Source organism: Histoplasma capsulatum, genomic scaffold, assembly GCF_000149585.1.
Source record: "Histoplasma capsulatum NAm1 scaffold_1 genomic scaffold, whole genome shotgun sequence".
Classification (NCBI taxonomy): Eukaryota; Fungi; Ascomycota; class Eurotiomycetes; order Onygenales; family Ajellomycetaceae; genus Histoplasma; species Histoplasma mississippiense.
The window spans coordinates 3,726,900-3,742,476 of record NW_001813982.1 but is presented as its reverse complement, the minus strand read 5'-3'; the positions used below and the strand labels follow the sequence as shown (position 1 = coordinate 3,742,476).

Below are 15,577 nucleotides of genomic sequence, written 5' to 3'. Positions count from 1 at the left end.
GGAACATAGCCACCTGTCAAAAGATTGAAGATCCAGATATAAGGGATCTGATTGTTCATATGATCCGCGTCGACCCCGAATCCAGGTACTCAGCGGAGGAATGCCTCAATATCTGGCGCCACAAGGCATTTCCCGAATATTTTTACAGTTTTCTTCACCAATACATGGGACTCATTACTGACCCTTCGTCTGGTCGTGCCCGGCTTGAGCTTAGTCCCGGTGATCTGCGAGAAGCTGATGAACGAATTAACAAAACCTTTTTGGATTTTGACAAGATATCTTATTTTCTTGGCGTTGATGTCAAACCTACTATTGATGGATCAAATCTTACTCTTCCAACACTTAACTATCCTATTTTCCCCCATCAACTTGATTTGCCAAACCATGGCAATCAACCTCTAACGCCTCAGTCAGATTCGAACGATGGAACACTGATATTTCTCACACTTGTTGTTTCAAGTCTCCGAAATACTGCCAAGGCCTCCGCTAGAGTGAAAGCCTGTGATATCCTGTTAGCTTTCGCTGAACGGGTTCCTGACGAAGCGAAGCTCGACAGGATTTTGCCTTTTGTGATGTTTTTACTTACGGATCGCTCAGATTTGGTCAAAGTGGCTGCTATTCGGACGCTGACCCAACTTCTAGCGATGGTCCGGGTAGTTTCTCCAGTTAATGCTTACATCTTCCCGGAGTATATCTTTCCCCGCTTACAGCCCTTTATACCTGGTCCCAATTCAAATCCTAGCCCGATTGTTAGGGCGGCATATGCATCCTGCATCGCTTCACTTGCACAAACTTCCCTTCGGGTGCTAGATATGATTCAGGCTTTGCGCTCAGATATACGCCTTGGGTCGCTTGTTCCTGAAAGCACAGAAAAAGGTTGGACCGAAGATGTATCTTATCATAATCTCTATGATGTTGCTCGAATTGATCTCTTAGAATTCTTCGAAACTCATACGAAAGCTCTACTTACAGACAATGATGTTTCTGTTCGTCGTGCCTTCCTCGGATCAGTCTCCAGTCTTTGTGTTTTCTTCGGCAATCCGAAGGCAAATGAGGTGATTCTCAGTCACCTGAATACGTATTTAAATGATAAAGATTGGATACTCAAGTGTGCTTTTTTTGAGGCAGTGGTTGGAGTCGCAACTTATGTAGGAAGCACAAGTTTGGAAGAGTTTATCTTACCTCTCATGGTCCAATCTATGACTGATCCAGAAGAGTTCGTCGTGGAGAGAGTTCTTCGCTCTCTTGCTCGTATGGCCAAACTGGGGCTATTTCAGCGATCAACGACGTGGGACCTCCTACATATTGCAGTACGATTTTTTATCCACCCTAGCATATGGATACGCGAAGCGGCTGTCCATTTTGTTGTCACTTCAACAACATTCCTTTCTCCGGCCGATACGTACTCCATTATAACACCTCTTGTTCGTCCCTTTCTCAAAAATAACACAACAAACATCTCTGAAGCTCAGCTGTTGGACGCACTGAAAAAGCCACTCTCCAAGAGCGTATACGATATGTTATTGATATGGGTAACTAAATCAGAGAAAGGTGTCTTTTGGAAGGCCGGTACTCGAGACGGGACGTTTGATCTAGGTAGCCCACGTACGTCAAGTGCTGGAAAGATAGGGCAGCGTGGCAGCATTGGGCTCATCGAGCGCGATCACAAAAAATGACGAAGATGAACAATGGCTTTCTCGCTTAAGAAATATTGGTATGACCCAGGAGGACGAATTCAAATTATTAGCTCTCAAGGAATACATATGGCGAGTTGCCACAAGACGAGCAAAGGAAGGAGATACCAGCTCATATCCCGGCTTGTCCCACATTATATCCTTAAGTCAGCACGGTGTTACTCTGCAAACGGTTTTTTTTGAAAAACATCAAGGCTTGCCACAACGACGGTCGTCGCCTGACAAATCGAAAGCACCAGCTGGCGAAAGAAAAGTTCATACAATTGCTGATGCACTTCTTGACGCTTCAACAACAATTGATTCCGTTCCTGGATCGCGCCGTAAAAATCTCATACCAAGGGGCAGTGGGCGGATGGAAAGTGGAAATTCTCTTAGGGTGCAACTAAATATCCGAGACCCAGTTTCGCCTGAATCGTTGTCACCGACCCCTCCAGTTGGATCACAGGATTCTTCAAGATCCCCATCAGATGTGGAGCACAGGGATGTCACTCATCGACACCGATCAGAACCTCCATCGGCACGCGATCGTTCATTGAAGCGCATCGATCCTGACAACCTTTCGGTAACCCTCCCAGGCGGTGAAGTCTATCGCCGGCCTTCGGCTATAAACCTTCTCAACCGTAATGAAACCGCAAAAGCGTATGCCGAAACTTCCACCACGTCAACAAACGCATTCGGAAAAGTAGACGCTCCCTTCCAAAGAGAACAACACTTGCCGTCACCGCTTTCGATGGCGCATCACTCGAACCTTCCAGCAAAAGTACCGCAACAAAATCGCACAAACCACACATATCGCGGCAACGACCCGACAATACTAAAGCTTCTAGACGCAGTATTTGCTGAGAATTACCCTATAGACTTATATGATTTTGGACCGACAGTTTCTCCAGTCAGCGCTCATCATCCTATCAAGAAGGCCAGTTTCCAGTCGCCAGACAAGCCTTGGAGGCCCCAAGGAAATCTGGTTGCAGTGTTCGGTGAGCATAGCGGATCCATCAACCGCGTTGTCGTTGCTCCAGATCACACATTTTTCGTCACAGCGTCAGACGATGGCACGCTGAAAATATGGGATACCACAAGACTGGAAAAAAATGTAACTCCACGTTCCCGACAAACCCACCGTCACAACAGTGGTGCGAAAGTAAAATGCGTTACCTTCATTGAAAACACTCATACCTTTGTCTCCGCAGCTACGGATGGGAGTATTCATGCCGTTAGGATCGATTATCGTAATATCAATGATGCTGTTCGCTACGGCAAACCGCAAGTCGTCCGCGAATATAACCTCTCTTACCTTTCAAATATTGTTGGCGAATACGCCGTTTGGATGGAACATTATCGATCTGAGGCCCATTCAATCCTTCTTATTGCCACAACCAAGTGTCGAATTTACGCACTAGATCTAAAAACGATGACCTTGTTGTACACCCTGGAAAATGCAATCCATCATGGAACGCCCACGACATTCTGTTTGGACAGGAAGCATAACTGGCTCCTTCTCGGTACATCGCATGGTATCCTTGACCTCTGGGATCTTCGGTTTCGCTTACGAGTGAAATCATGGGGCCTTCCCGCTGGAACCCCTATTCATAGGTTACTTATACACCCGCTTAAAGGACGAGGGAGGTGGGTATGCGTAGTGGGAGGCAGCAACAACGATTCTGAAATTATGGTATGGGATATTGATAAGGTTCAATGCAGAGAGGTTTACCGGACATCGTCGGCACCCGCCAATAAGGCTAATGCAGCTGACGACGTTCCCAACTCCAGCATACCGAAAAATATCCATCTGGCAGCAGATACTAGCTGGAAGAACTATGAACCTTGGCGTGTTGATGAAGATCGCCCCGAAGGTATGCTCGGGCGATTTGCTGGCAATCCTACGTCGGCTGCTGGCGTTGAGCCAAGTGCTGGGAATGGGGCCATCTTCTCTTCATCTGGCAGCAGCGACTACGGTGGCATTCGGGCCATTGCAGTTGGTCTTGACGTACCTGAGAATAGCCAGGAAGGATCTAAATGCGGATTCTTAATATCTGGTGGATCGGATAGGAAAGTTCGCTTCTGGGATACCACACATCCGGATGCTTCAATGATAATTAGTGGATTGGGAGTAGTGCCTGACGGGATCGCCCAGAAACCACGATACGACACAACACACCCTACCCCTTCATTATCCATCACCACTGAGTGGGTGCCGATGACTGCAACTTCTCCTAATGGCGGTGGCAAAGGGCAGGGCTCTACAAAAAAGCGTGGGGACAGGGCTTCGGGTGCTGGACCCACTGCTTCCAGCCGTCCTCCCCGAAGTACAGTAATCAGCCTACAACAGCAACAACTTTTGAAAAGTCATCTTGACTCCATTCTTGATGTAGCCCTCTTGGAAGTTCCGTATGGGATGGCTATCAGCGTCGATCGCGGGGGAATGGTATACGTATTTCAGTAGATTTTCGGGGATACCTAATATATGTTTTGGATGTTTTTTATTCGAAAGCAAGCGTTCTTATACCCATGATGAATATTCGCCTCAGGAAACCCAGTACACTTTGTAAGATCTATTGTCAAAATCAGACCAATTATGTACATCGCTATGTCAATTCCAACCGTGAATCTACATACGGACTCCGCTAGTGTACTCCACTACCATTCCTTTAGCAACAATTTGCAAATTTTCCATTCATAGGCACAACAAAACAAGTCCCAATTCTTAGGATATAATCTGAAGGCCCACGGTAATGTAGATCCCATGTTTTGTATTCTGGCACGAAGATTTCGAAGCTACGGAGTGCTCAATTTTAATTTTCGCTACCTTCAGGTTGACCAAAGTGCCTTTTTGCATCTTTTGAAAAAGACCCGGATGAGAGAAGAGTGAGCCACGATACAGATCTGTACGGAGGTCGCGGGAACAGGTCCTTGCACGCACTAGAAATATAAATGGAAATCTCAATACAGAACTCAAAAATATATCCAGTGCTCATCGCAGAAGTTATGAGGCCTTGGTGCCTAAACTTGACAGCCAAAAAATGGGGGCTAGCCACCTTATAACACGCTTATAAGTTTCTAGCCTGTGCAAGACTTATTTCCCATCCTCCAATACAAACTTTGACAGCCAGCCCAGCAGTGCACAAACAAATAACAACCAAGCAAGAGAATGTCATTCCTGGGGGCCACTGACGTCCTGTCAAAGTGCCAAAAGGCCTGGGCAAAAGCTCGCAGCACGAACTTGTTTTGCCGCCTAATATTCAACCATTGTGCTCAAGGGCCTGCCACTAGCCTTCCCGGCAGCCGGGGGCTATTGAAATGCTGCGCCGAAAGGGGAAAAGAGAAGGGAAAATGCTTGATCAAGCCCTCTATTTTCTTATGAAGCAAATCACTTGAATGCCGAGGGCAGAGGGGACGAACCAATCTAATTCCCCAACAATTTATGGCCAGGACTAGTCTACCGGCGTGCAAAAATAGCCTTATCCGGCCCGTTGTCTTTTCTTTTCCTTTTTTTTTTTTTTTTGTCGTCTGGATGAGCTCCTCTGCGTGTATATCCCTTTTTTTTTTTTTTTTTTGCGAGTCGATTTTTCTTACTATCCTCTCTTTCAATCATGGATACTATAGATCCTAACTTAACACGGTCAGATCTAATAGTCCTCCAGGAATTGTTTGGCGATGCTTCCATGCTAAGGAGCCAAGCTGTGGCATCTCTGGGAAGTGGACCAAGCGGGACGGATACGCCCGGCATCGATGAATGTGAAACGAGACGGAGGTCCAACAGTAAGAATCTTTAGCTGGAGTGTATCTCATACTGTTCTAATAGGATTTTAAAGAAATTGGACCCGCTGAATCCAGCTGTCTCGAAGCCAGCAATGCCACAGTTGAAACGTTGTCTGCATTCAACAATCCTCAGCACAAAGATTTCGAACCAACTATCTTTGTTGGGTGGGATTTCAAAGATATCAAGCTCCCCCACCTTATTAATGAATATATATTGCGGCCGTATGTCAACGTTGGCCGGAGGATTGTCCGTGTCGAAACAGATGTGGTAATGCTAACGCATCTCCTCCTGTACTTTGCTACATCCGTTCCAAGCGCCATTTTTCTGTTTTACCACTTCAATTGGGTCCATGGAGTTTTTCACTGGATCATGCAATCCTATTACGTGGGAACATATACTCTCATGATGCACCAACACATTCACATGGGAGGAATTCTTGCTCGGAAGTACTCGTGGCTTGATACGTTGTTTCCCTACATCACAAATCCGTTGATGGGCCACACTTGGAACTCGTACTATTATCATCACGTCAAACATCACCATGTCGAAGGCAACGGCCCTAGCGACCTCTCTTCCACCATTCGATATCAGCGGGACGACCTCGGTGATTTCCTACGCTACGTTGGTAGATTCATGTTCTTTATCTGGCTGGAGCTACCATTGTACTTTCTCCGCACGTCAAAGACACGATTAGCTATAAAAGCTGCATTTTGGGAAATTTCAAATTACCTTACTATTTTCCTCCTTCTCAAAGTTAATTGGAAAGCTACACTGTTCGTATTTGCGCTCCCACTCTTGCAATTACGAGTGGGATTGATGGTCGGCAACTGGGGCCAACATGCCTTTGTGGATGAAATGGACCCAGATTCCGACTTTCGCTCAAGTATCACTCTAATAGATGTTGCCGTAAGTACTTTCCATTCTGTTTTCACCCAAGTTTATGCTAAAGTCTATATACGCATAGAGCAACCGTTTCTGTTTCAATGATGGCTATCACACATCTCACCACCTCAACCCTCTGAGGCACTGGCGGGAACACCCCGTTGCATTCCTCAAGCAGAAAAAGCGTTACTCTGAGGAGTTTGCGCTGGTATTCCATAACATTGATTATATCATGTTAACAGTCAAGCTGATGCAGAAGGACTATGTGCACTTGGCAAAATGCCTCGTTCCCATCGGTGATCAAGTCCATATGACGCGGGACGAGATCGCTACAATGCTTAAGACCAAAACACGTCGATTTACTGAAGAGGATATTAAGAAGAAATTCAAAGTGAATAAATAGTGAGTGTGTAACATACATTGGATCCTGAATGTACCCTAATATGTGCTGGTTTGCCCATCTTCTATTTGTATCATTATGTTTCTGTATATGGAGTTCGTTTATATATACCCATCGCTCCTAGGCTTCACCCTTTTGAGAACTATGCATTCTTGCAGCCTGTTCCTAGTAGTATTTTTCGTTCCTTATCTATCTGTACTCACTTGATATCTGGGATAGAATTTGTATATTTTGCTATTTCTTTTTCGTACATCTCGACTCATAGATATCACTTTCATAGCATGTCAATTTAAAATATAACAACTCTGCCGAAATATGCCCAAGAACAATAGGCTGGGACGCTGTTTGTCACTTTTAACAATGACATCATGCACAGCAACCCGGAAGTCATTCTATAAAACCCGAGACTTTTGACTCTTTAGTTCGAAAATAGTGATAATATATCGGGAGATCGAAGGTTGTTTTATGACCCTCGCAGGGCAACGCAACATGAAGCCCATAGGACTAATTCTACACTAGGTCGAGACATCCATGACAACTTCAATTCATGAGCGTGGGTTGGGGGGCTGGTAGAGGCAATGAACCTCATTCAATATATGCATCTACGCACAACTAGGTTTCATTTATTTTGGATTAAACCGTATGCTCTTACAACATAGCAAACCACCTGCAGCTTTCAGGTATCAAAAACCCGCTCGTTCGTTGCTCGAGCGTTCGCTACATACAAACCAGATGAGATGACACCGCCAATGTCTCAACCTCCTGGAAACTCGACACACCACTTTCCCTCCCGTCAGCCTGAGACGAAGCGAGGAAATTGATAAGGGATTGCCCGCCCATGCTGTTTACCCTAGTTGGACGACAACTGTATCATAGACTCCAGAATAATGTTACAGTGCTTCTTTCTCTTCGTATCAACTTGTTTCGGCAATTTGTTGGAGGGCTCAGAGGACACACAGCTGACAGCTACTTCTACTTGGGTATCCCCAACTTTTTACCGATTCTGGATAGCATTTTGACTTCTAGAGACTTCTACTACTAGACTTCTTTTCACTTCTTGCTGCGCTCTTCATTCAAATCTGCTTATACCTCCCATAACAATCGATGTGGAATACGAACATTGCCAGAACACCCTCTGTGCGGTCGCTATCCGCTCGGTCGATGTCGGTAGACTCTCGTGGTTCGGGAGGCTATGATTCTGATCGTAGTAGTGAGACGATTGGAAATGAAGAAACACAGGTTGGGTTATGGCAACGGCAGGACCGTTTGTCACTGAAGCTCGAAAGTGCGAGCATACAAGCAGCGGAATTACAGGAACCGCGGAATCTAATTGTGCAAAGCACGCAATATCACCCAAAGCCTCTCAAACAGACTCTCTCTGAAGATCCGAAGCAATCAGCGGGAGAGCCGGATGAGGTTGAATTTCCCCAGAAAACACCCACTCCACGAGATCATAGATCAGAAGGGGACAGTGATTCCACCGCTCCTGAGGATGAAGAGCTGCCTCCTCGAATTCCTGGGCCCCTAGAAAAACAACTTTCATCCCTAATGTCCAAAATTATCTTTATTGAGCAAGGGAACCCAACCATATCCGTTTCACAGGAAGAATATGAAGCCTTAGGGGAAAGGGTCAAAATCCTGGAGGCAGAGAAAGCCGCAACAGCTAAACGACATGAAGCTATTTTCGCAATTCGAGACGACGACGTCGCGAACCTCAGGAAAGTCCGTGTCTTACTAGCAGAAGAACGCCGCGAGCATGCGGCACTCCGAAAGCTGCGCGACGATGATTTACATAACGTCATTGTGCTGCGTGGTAAACTCTGTGAGGCAATACGTAAGATAGAGAGATTAGAAAGAGCCGGTGGACAAGGACAACTAACACCCCCCCGACGACCCAAGAGCAGCATCTCGTTTGAGCGACGAGATACGTCAGATCTATTCCAAGCTGCGAAGAACGCAGCCCTGGAGCAGCGGACGCTCGAGCTTGAAAAAGCGAACGAAGATCTCATGGGCCAACTCGTCGCTGCAACTCAGAATACCGCATTCCGCGCAACGACGGACAAAGCATGGCGTACTGCAGTTGATGAGCTGGAAAGCAAACTACGGCAAAAGGAGGAAGAACTGGCTGAAGTGCGGCGCTCGTCTGTGGCGTCAACCGGTATGGGTTGGAATAGGATGGAGGTACTCCTTGAGGAGCATGGGATGTTCCGTGAAAAAACGGCGCAGAGATTGCAGCAACTTCGGTCAGAGAATGAGACACTGCATCGGGAGCTGCATAGAATGGAGGATGAGAATGTGAGCCTAGAATTGAGATTGAAGAATTTGCAACGCACTTCAAATGCGAGCATGTTACCGGGATGGTGATATATACTACTAGCTGTTGACGATACTAGGATCAATCACCACGTTCATGTTTGCCCTATTCCACACTATTTCTCATTATTTTGCCGTCTATCCACGACTTGGATGATTAACTAAGCATACAACATCGTTAAAATGTATATAACTGCTTTCCCTTGGGATCACGCCAGATCAGCTCAGAAACAAATTCTCCTAGAATTCCTCCAGAGATATATATAAGAGTTCACTAGGATACATGGACGAAATAGAAAAAATAGATTGTTTTTTATAGCAACCCGTAAATTCTATGGTAAAAAATATCTAAAATCCGGATCCAATAGGATACACATCGTCGGAAATAATGAGGTAAATAGTGAACCCAACGATTAAAACCCAATAATGATGAAAACTTTTGGTTTTCAAAAAATAACTAAAAGCAAGACGAAAGAAAGGAATTTTAAAAAAAACGGAATAAGTTTTTCAAAAACCCCGTAGAATTTTTTCATTCAACACAGTTGGAGCACAACACAACCTCACAATCAGGGCATTGAAAGGATTGCTTGCTTGCGTTGCTGCACGATCCACATTCAATCTTTCTCTTTATCCTAAATAATCTAATATGTGAATGCAAGCAGCTAAAAGGTTGAGATAATTCTTCGCGCATTGTTGGCCCCAATTCACGTCGAGGAATTTCGGCACGCATTTTGATCCAAGCCTGTTGCCTTTGAGCGGTAGCATCCGCGGTAATGCCATCAAGTTTGACCACTTGTACCGGTGTCATCGAAACCTGGATCCCAATATTTACTCCTTTAGCTGCATCTTTACCTTCAATATTCCCATGCCCCCCTCCCAGCTGCGTCTTTTGTCTCCTCTTCTGCTTCTGCCTCTGAGACCTTTTGCGAGGCCTTTTCGGTTTGGGCTCCGTCACGGGCGATGGCACCACTGACCTAGCAAGTCATTATCATTATCCAATTTACTGGTCACCTCGCAATCCAATTTGCCCTTTTCTTCAATTGCTCCCTCCGCTCCCTCCAAATTCGCTTCATACAAGCTAACCCTCGTCGCTTTCCCCCCCAACAGCATCATCCGAACATACGGATCCCGACACTTCTTCGCCAACAACCTAGACGACTTCCCAGCCTTGCTTGCAGCGTCCGGATCAGCACCGTAATCCAACAACAGCCGTATGCGCGTCGCAATCTCCTTGTCCGGTGTGAGGGTAGAAAGAAGCCGCCTCACAGCGCAATACAACGGCGTCCACCCTTTCGAATTGCGCACGTCGACTTCGGCACCTTTCTCTAGGAGCAATTTTACGAGCCCGGTGGGGCCGTTGCTGCTCACGACATGTAACGGGTAGCCGTCGTGGTGGGCGGGGAAGGGTCCATGGGCGTCTGCGCCGTGTCGAATGAGATAGCGAACCATGCTCTCGCGCAGGTAGCAAGTTGCGATTTGAAGAGGAGTGAAGTGGAGGGTTGTTGGGCACGAGTCCCATCGTCGGGAGAGCGATTGGCTTGGGAAGTGGTTTGGGAATGAGGTGGTGGAGGTGTCCCTTGCGTGTATGTTCGCGCCGTGCGAAAGCGCTTTGCGGGCGGTAGAGACGTGGCCCCTGTAGGCTGCCCAGAAGAGAGCTTGTGGATTGCCTGATTGTGCGTCGCGACGGTAGAGGTAATTGTTGAGAAGGGAGTGGAGGTCTCGACAAGTTTGAGAGAGGCTGCTGAGGTCTTGGTTATTTAGGATCTCGTCTGCGACGTTTAGGATTAACTCTGACGGGAGATTGAGGAAGGCCATGGTAATGTGATCGCGCGGATATGGAGTTTATATTTCTCGAGTGTGAGCTCGAAAATGGCGGTAGGTGTGTAATATCTGAGGTAGGAAGATTGGAGGTGTAAGTTAACCGGATATTTGGACGAAACTGTAGGTTTAAGATAAAAGTTGCAAGAGATGAGATGAATTCAACGGGGCGGTGGAGGACAAGTGAGAGGACCTAGGTAGTGAGTGGCATGACGGAGTGACTCGATGGTTGGTTGAAAGTAATTTACCACGGATGTGAAGATATCATACCTATATCACCTCCATTGTCTTGTACCAATAACCAACCGTGATATAAAAATAAGCGGACATGACAAACAACATTACCCCTGATTCTGTTGCTGTGTTTTCCTTTCCAGATGTGTTCCAAAAAGAATACAGAAAAGAAGTCCCACCGTATTCAATTGCTCTGTGTATCTAACTACTCCTGGCATGCAATTTCTTCTTCCGAGGCGTTCATGCCAAAGTAGCCTTCATGGCAGAAAGTGGCGGGCGAAGCGGGGAATATGGCGATATGAGAAGTAGAATAAAAAAAGTCTGGAATAATAAAAATGATGGAATAATAACAAAACAAGGACGAGATCCAGGCCTGAAACTCCAAAATTAGGAAACCAGGAGGAGTATAACGATAAAGGAGTGGGTATCTCAGCACTATGATAGAAGAATAAGCAAAAACAGGTAGAGTGAAAGACAAGTTGAGGGAGAAAAAGGAAAAAGGAATAGTATCCCTGTATAGTCGTATGAGAAGTGATAAAAAGGAAAATCTTAAGAAGTGTTGTGCAAGCTGTCTCTTGTCATATGCTATGCCATGGCTCGCCTTCCCATGGCCCGCCTTCCCATTTGTCTGGGATGAAGTAACGCGCTATTTTCTTTGTAACTTCTACCTTCCTCAAGCCAGTGATCTCACATCCCTAAAATGAAATATCTGTCATAAAAAATCCAGCAAATGAAAAGGAAAAAGTGAGAGAGAATACAAATCTAGAATGCGAGAAAGGAAATGCAATCACAATGAACGTCTATGCAGAAATCTGTTATGCAGGAATTTGTTGCTGTTTGAGCTTCTGTGCGTCAGTGCCTCCAATCGAGTCGCTCTCTGTTTTCATGCTCCCCGCATACCCACCACCCATTATATCCGCCCTCATGTCTCTCAACGCAGCAGAGCGCCTCGCACACACGTCTTCACTCTTAATCACGTTCCTCAGAGCCTCGCTGGCCTGGATGAGTCCATCGATGCTGATTGCGTGGTTTGTCATCTGATGATTGATGTAAGTATACACCTCCGCCGGCGTCGAGCATGTTGTGAGAAGCTGCGGTTCATTGAGTTTGAGGAGGGCCATAGCAACCTGGAAAAAGAAAGCGCCGCCACCACCGCTGTAGTTGGCTAATCGGTCACCATCCGAATTTGCAGCAGATCCGACCAGAGAATTGGTAGGGTTAGAAATCAAGTTGGTCGTCGAAACAGTGCCTCCCTGAGCGCTGTCTGTGCGAGCTTGAACGTGGGACTGGGTCTGGAAGGTCAACGCTGCCGTTGTAGCGGATGCGGCGGGGTTATTGAGACAGAAGACGACATCCCACACCCGGTACAAGGCTTCTGCCGACAGACAGTCGGTGAATGCAGATAAAAACCATTGGAAGGTCAAAGCTTCAAGTTCAATGCCTAGTTCGTCAAGATGTGCAGATAATTTAGGTAGGATCTCCGCTACATATTGTCGGAGAATTTGCTGATCAGCACGCGACGCTAGAAGGCCATGGTCGTAGTAGTGGGCGGGAAGGATATTTTCAATGAGCGATACAAGAATCCAAAAAGCATCCTCGGCAGTGGGCATGATCAAAAGTAGAGATCCGGCGATAAGATTCATACCCTGACAATACCCGACATCGGGGTTGCGGCGAGAATAAGCCAAGAGGACTTCGTAAAGTTTCTCGACCCCAGGACCCTTGCGGAAGAAAACGTTATCAGTCAGGGTTCGGTGAATATCCATTTCTATCTGGGAAACGACAGATGGATCAGTATCTAGATTAGTATTGCCCTTCACAAGGTCATCATAATACCCGGGAACCCGCATTGCGGAGGCGCCACTGCATTCAGACCAGATTTTCGCTCGGTACGCGACAGGAATGCCTCCAATGACGAGGTTTCTAAACTCGCGCCATTTGGCACGTCCGACTTTACCCTTAGTACCAAGACCTGTAATACCTACGATCTCTCCGTCTGCAAGTGACACTTCAGGCATGGCAAGGGATACGCTAGGTCGATCGGAGGATTCGCCTTCTTTTCGGCGTTCCGCACGAACTTTCCTCAAAAATTCATTCCACTTTACTGTACGGTCCCGTTGCAGGGAATCGTGAAGCTCGGTGAGCCGTTCCAATAGTAGCTTAACGGGCTCCTGTTCCGAGACTGGTACTAGCATAGCGGACGTCTCATTCCCTGCCCCCGAAAACTCTGCATTGCTGGACACGACCTGCGACATAAGTGCGGCGGCGTGCGGCGTGGCATTGACGACAGATATTGATCCTCCTTTTTGGACAGCAACAGAAGACGAGCGTGGTTTCTGTTCAGCAGCATTGGACACAGAAACAATAGTACCTGCTTCCGGAGTGTGTGAGAGAAGTTCAGTTGGCTTTGTAGAAATTTTTAAATAATCTTGCCATCGTCGGGTGGGAATGTTTGAATTTTCAGCATCCTCAACTGTCGTTGAATCTAAGGAGGACTCTGTGCCGCCGGCGCGAAGACCTATGTTCAGATCCAGATCGCTCCGTGAGCTACTAATTATTTCCGTGGTGCTTATCCCCGACGAATCATTGGTTGGGGAGATTCTGATCCCTTCTGCCGCTTCTTCCTCTTTTGGTCATAAATGAAACCAAACCGGTCAGTGAGAAACTCCCCTGGCTGGTAATTTTTATATATGTGCGTGAGTGTTGGTGGGCGTGATTCCATAGGTAATATAGGATCCATCTCCACGGGGCCCAGTGCAGTCGGATTCCCATCCGACGTTTTGGACTCAGGTGTAGCAATTTCTCTGGGACCGGAAAAGCCATCCCGGCGCACAACGGATAGGTTGGTCCTAGAACCTCGAACACTAGATGCCTTTGTGGACCCCGTTTGTCCAGCGGCCGAGCTATTTAAGCGTTTTAGGGCTGCAACTGCAGAGCCGCTAGGTTTTGATGACTCGGAGGCTGAGGACTGCCTAGCCTTGGAACTTGGAGCAGTTGAAGAGGGGCGACTTCTGACACTTGCAGATTCAGCACCTTCTTTTCCAGGGTGAGGATTTCCAGCAAACAATTTTACGGTCCATGACGCGAACGATTTTGAAGAACAACGAGAATTAACACTCGCGGTATCTCCATTATTCGGGTTTGTCGAGCCTTTGCCATTAGGGCCGAATGCGGGTGAAATTTCCTCCAGGGATTGAAAAAGTTGCTCATCTAAACGTTTCCGACGATTCCCAGGTTGGATCTGCATATGTGTGAAATCGTCCAAACCATCCTGCTCGTCCAAGTCACTCATCATACTACTAGTTTTACTGGTCTTCCGACTAACAGTAGCACCTCCCCAGACATACCCCTGCCAGGCACGAAGTAAAGCAGTAGACGACTTTTTCTGAGATATGGACCCCGCACTAGAGCTTCTAGGTTGAGGACCGCTATCTTTTCGATTGGGGCGGATTGTGTCGCAGAAATCGCCATACCCCTTGGTGTCATCTTCGGGCGGTGAGTCTAGCACCTGAGCTCCTACATCATCACTCATAGCTTGGCTCATCATATCGTCAATGGTGGGAGATACCCTTCTCACCCCACTTAATGGGCTGAGGGTTTCTGTATTATCAACAGTCGCCTTAGCATTGGGATTCTCGAGAACGTAGAGCCTGTGTTCTATTGTCTGGTTGGATATTTGCGCTTCACGGAGCATTTTCTTTAGTTCCTTCTCTCGCTCGTCTGCGCGCAGACGGATTGATGAGATTTCAGCATCACGAAGCGCAAGATCCCTGGCAAACTGCCGGACCAATTTCACAGCTCCAGTCCTTGCAATGATGCGCTCAATATGGTCGTCATTAGCCAGATGGAGTGAACCCGGAACATCCCGAGGTGTAACCGAGTCACTAAACAGAGCATTACGGCCAGATATATGTGGCAATGACGTCGTTAAACCCTCAAGTGTTGCTTTACGACCTCGATCGCCGTTTGGACGAGAATGATCTTCTGCCAATAACGCTTGACTCAACGCATGATTCAGAGCAGGCTCGCCCCGGAAGCCTTCTGGGGAGGCATCAGGAGAAAGAGAAGGAAACGACGTCAGGTCCGTTGGCGTATTGGTAGAGGAGGTAGAAAGGCGCTTGAGGGGCTTTGCTCGCGCCGGCTTGTTTCTGTGACTTTTTCTGGAAGATGAAGATGTCTGTGAAGAGGAGCGCCGTTGAACATGCTGAGCATCAGAAGGGGGATCAAGAACCTCAGCCATGACTAAACTGCTGTCAAGGCAACTCGCAGCTGAGGTCCGGTGTCCGCCTTCATCAACATATGCTCCGTCGTGTTAAGAGGGACTGTGGGAAAATATGGTTACGGTCCGACTCGAGGTGGACAAGTGCGACTGATGGTCTGGAGTCTCCAATTATATATTCGAGCTACGTTGACCATTTCTCATCCCGTATCCTCGATTCAATACAAAAGCGGGCTCGTCGTTTCCGCGCAAACAAA

The 15,577-nt window shown here is 47.0% G+C and overlaps 5 protein-coding genes across 5 annotated transcripts in view; 3 read left to right on the top strand and 2 right to left on the bottom strand.

Annotated features, from left to right (window-relative positions):
* The window catches only part of HCAG_01068 (hypothetical protein), a gene marked incomplete at both ends in the record, with an annotated part of 4,967 nt that extends 830 nt beyond the window's left edge, over positions 1-4,137 (top strand). Inside the window, 2 exons of the mRNA XM_001543972.1 lie at positions 86-1,605; positions 2,096-4,137. Coding sequence (XP_001544022.1) covers positions 86-1,605; positions 2,096-4,137 — 3,562 coding nt within the window. The remainder of the gene's footprint in view (positions 1-85; positions 1,606-2,095) is intronic.
* A 1,147-nt stretch (positions 4,138-5,284) lies between these two features.
* HCAG_01067 (conserved hypothetical protein) lies at positions 5,285-6,739 on the top strand (the record flags this gene model as incomplete). The annotated part of the gene is made up of 3 exons (XM_001543971.1): positions 5,285-5,453; positions 5,507-6,360; positions 6,419-6,739. 3 exons carry the CDS (start codon positions 5,285-5,287, stop codon positions 6,737-6,739), a joined length of 1,344 nt encoding a protein of 447 aa, XP_001544021.1.
* A 1,101-nt stretch (positions 6,740-7,840) lies between these two features.
* Positions 7,841-9,206, top strand: HCAG_01066 (predicted protein; the record flags this gene model as incomplete). Its single annotated transcript, XM_001543970.1, has 3 exons — positions 7,841-8,570; positions 8,607-8,894; positions 9,130-9,206. The coding sequence occupies 3 exons, from the start codon at positions 7,841-7,843 to the stop codon at positions 9,204-9,206; spliced, it is 1,095 nt and encodes a 364-aa protein (XP_001544020.1).
* Positions 9,207-9,903: 697 nt separating this feature from the next.
* HCAG_01065 (predicted protein) lies at positions 9,904-10,864 on the bottom strand (the record flags this gene model as incomplete). The annotated part of the gene is made up of 2 exons (XM_001543969.1): positions 9,904-10,023; positions 10,133-10,864. 2 exons carry the CDS (start codon positions 10,862-10,864, stop codon positions 9,904-9,906), a joined length of 852 nt encoding a protein of 283 aa, XP_001544019.1.
* Positions 10,865-11,916: 1,052 nt separating this feature from the next.
* HCAG_01064 (conserved hypothetical protein) lies at positions 11,917-15,341 on the bottom strand (the record flags this gene model as incomplete). Its single annotated transcript, XM_001543968.1, has 3 exons — positions 11,917-13,725; positions 13,935-14,342; positions 14,427-15,341. 3 exons carry the CDS (start codon positions 15,339-15,341, stop codon positions 11,917-11,919), a joined length of 3,132 nt encoding a protein of 1,043 aa, XP_001544018.1.
* Between the last annotated feature and the right edge of the window lie 236 nt (positions 15,342-15,577).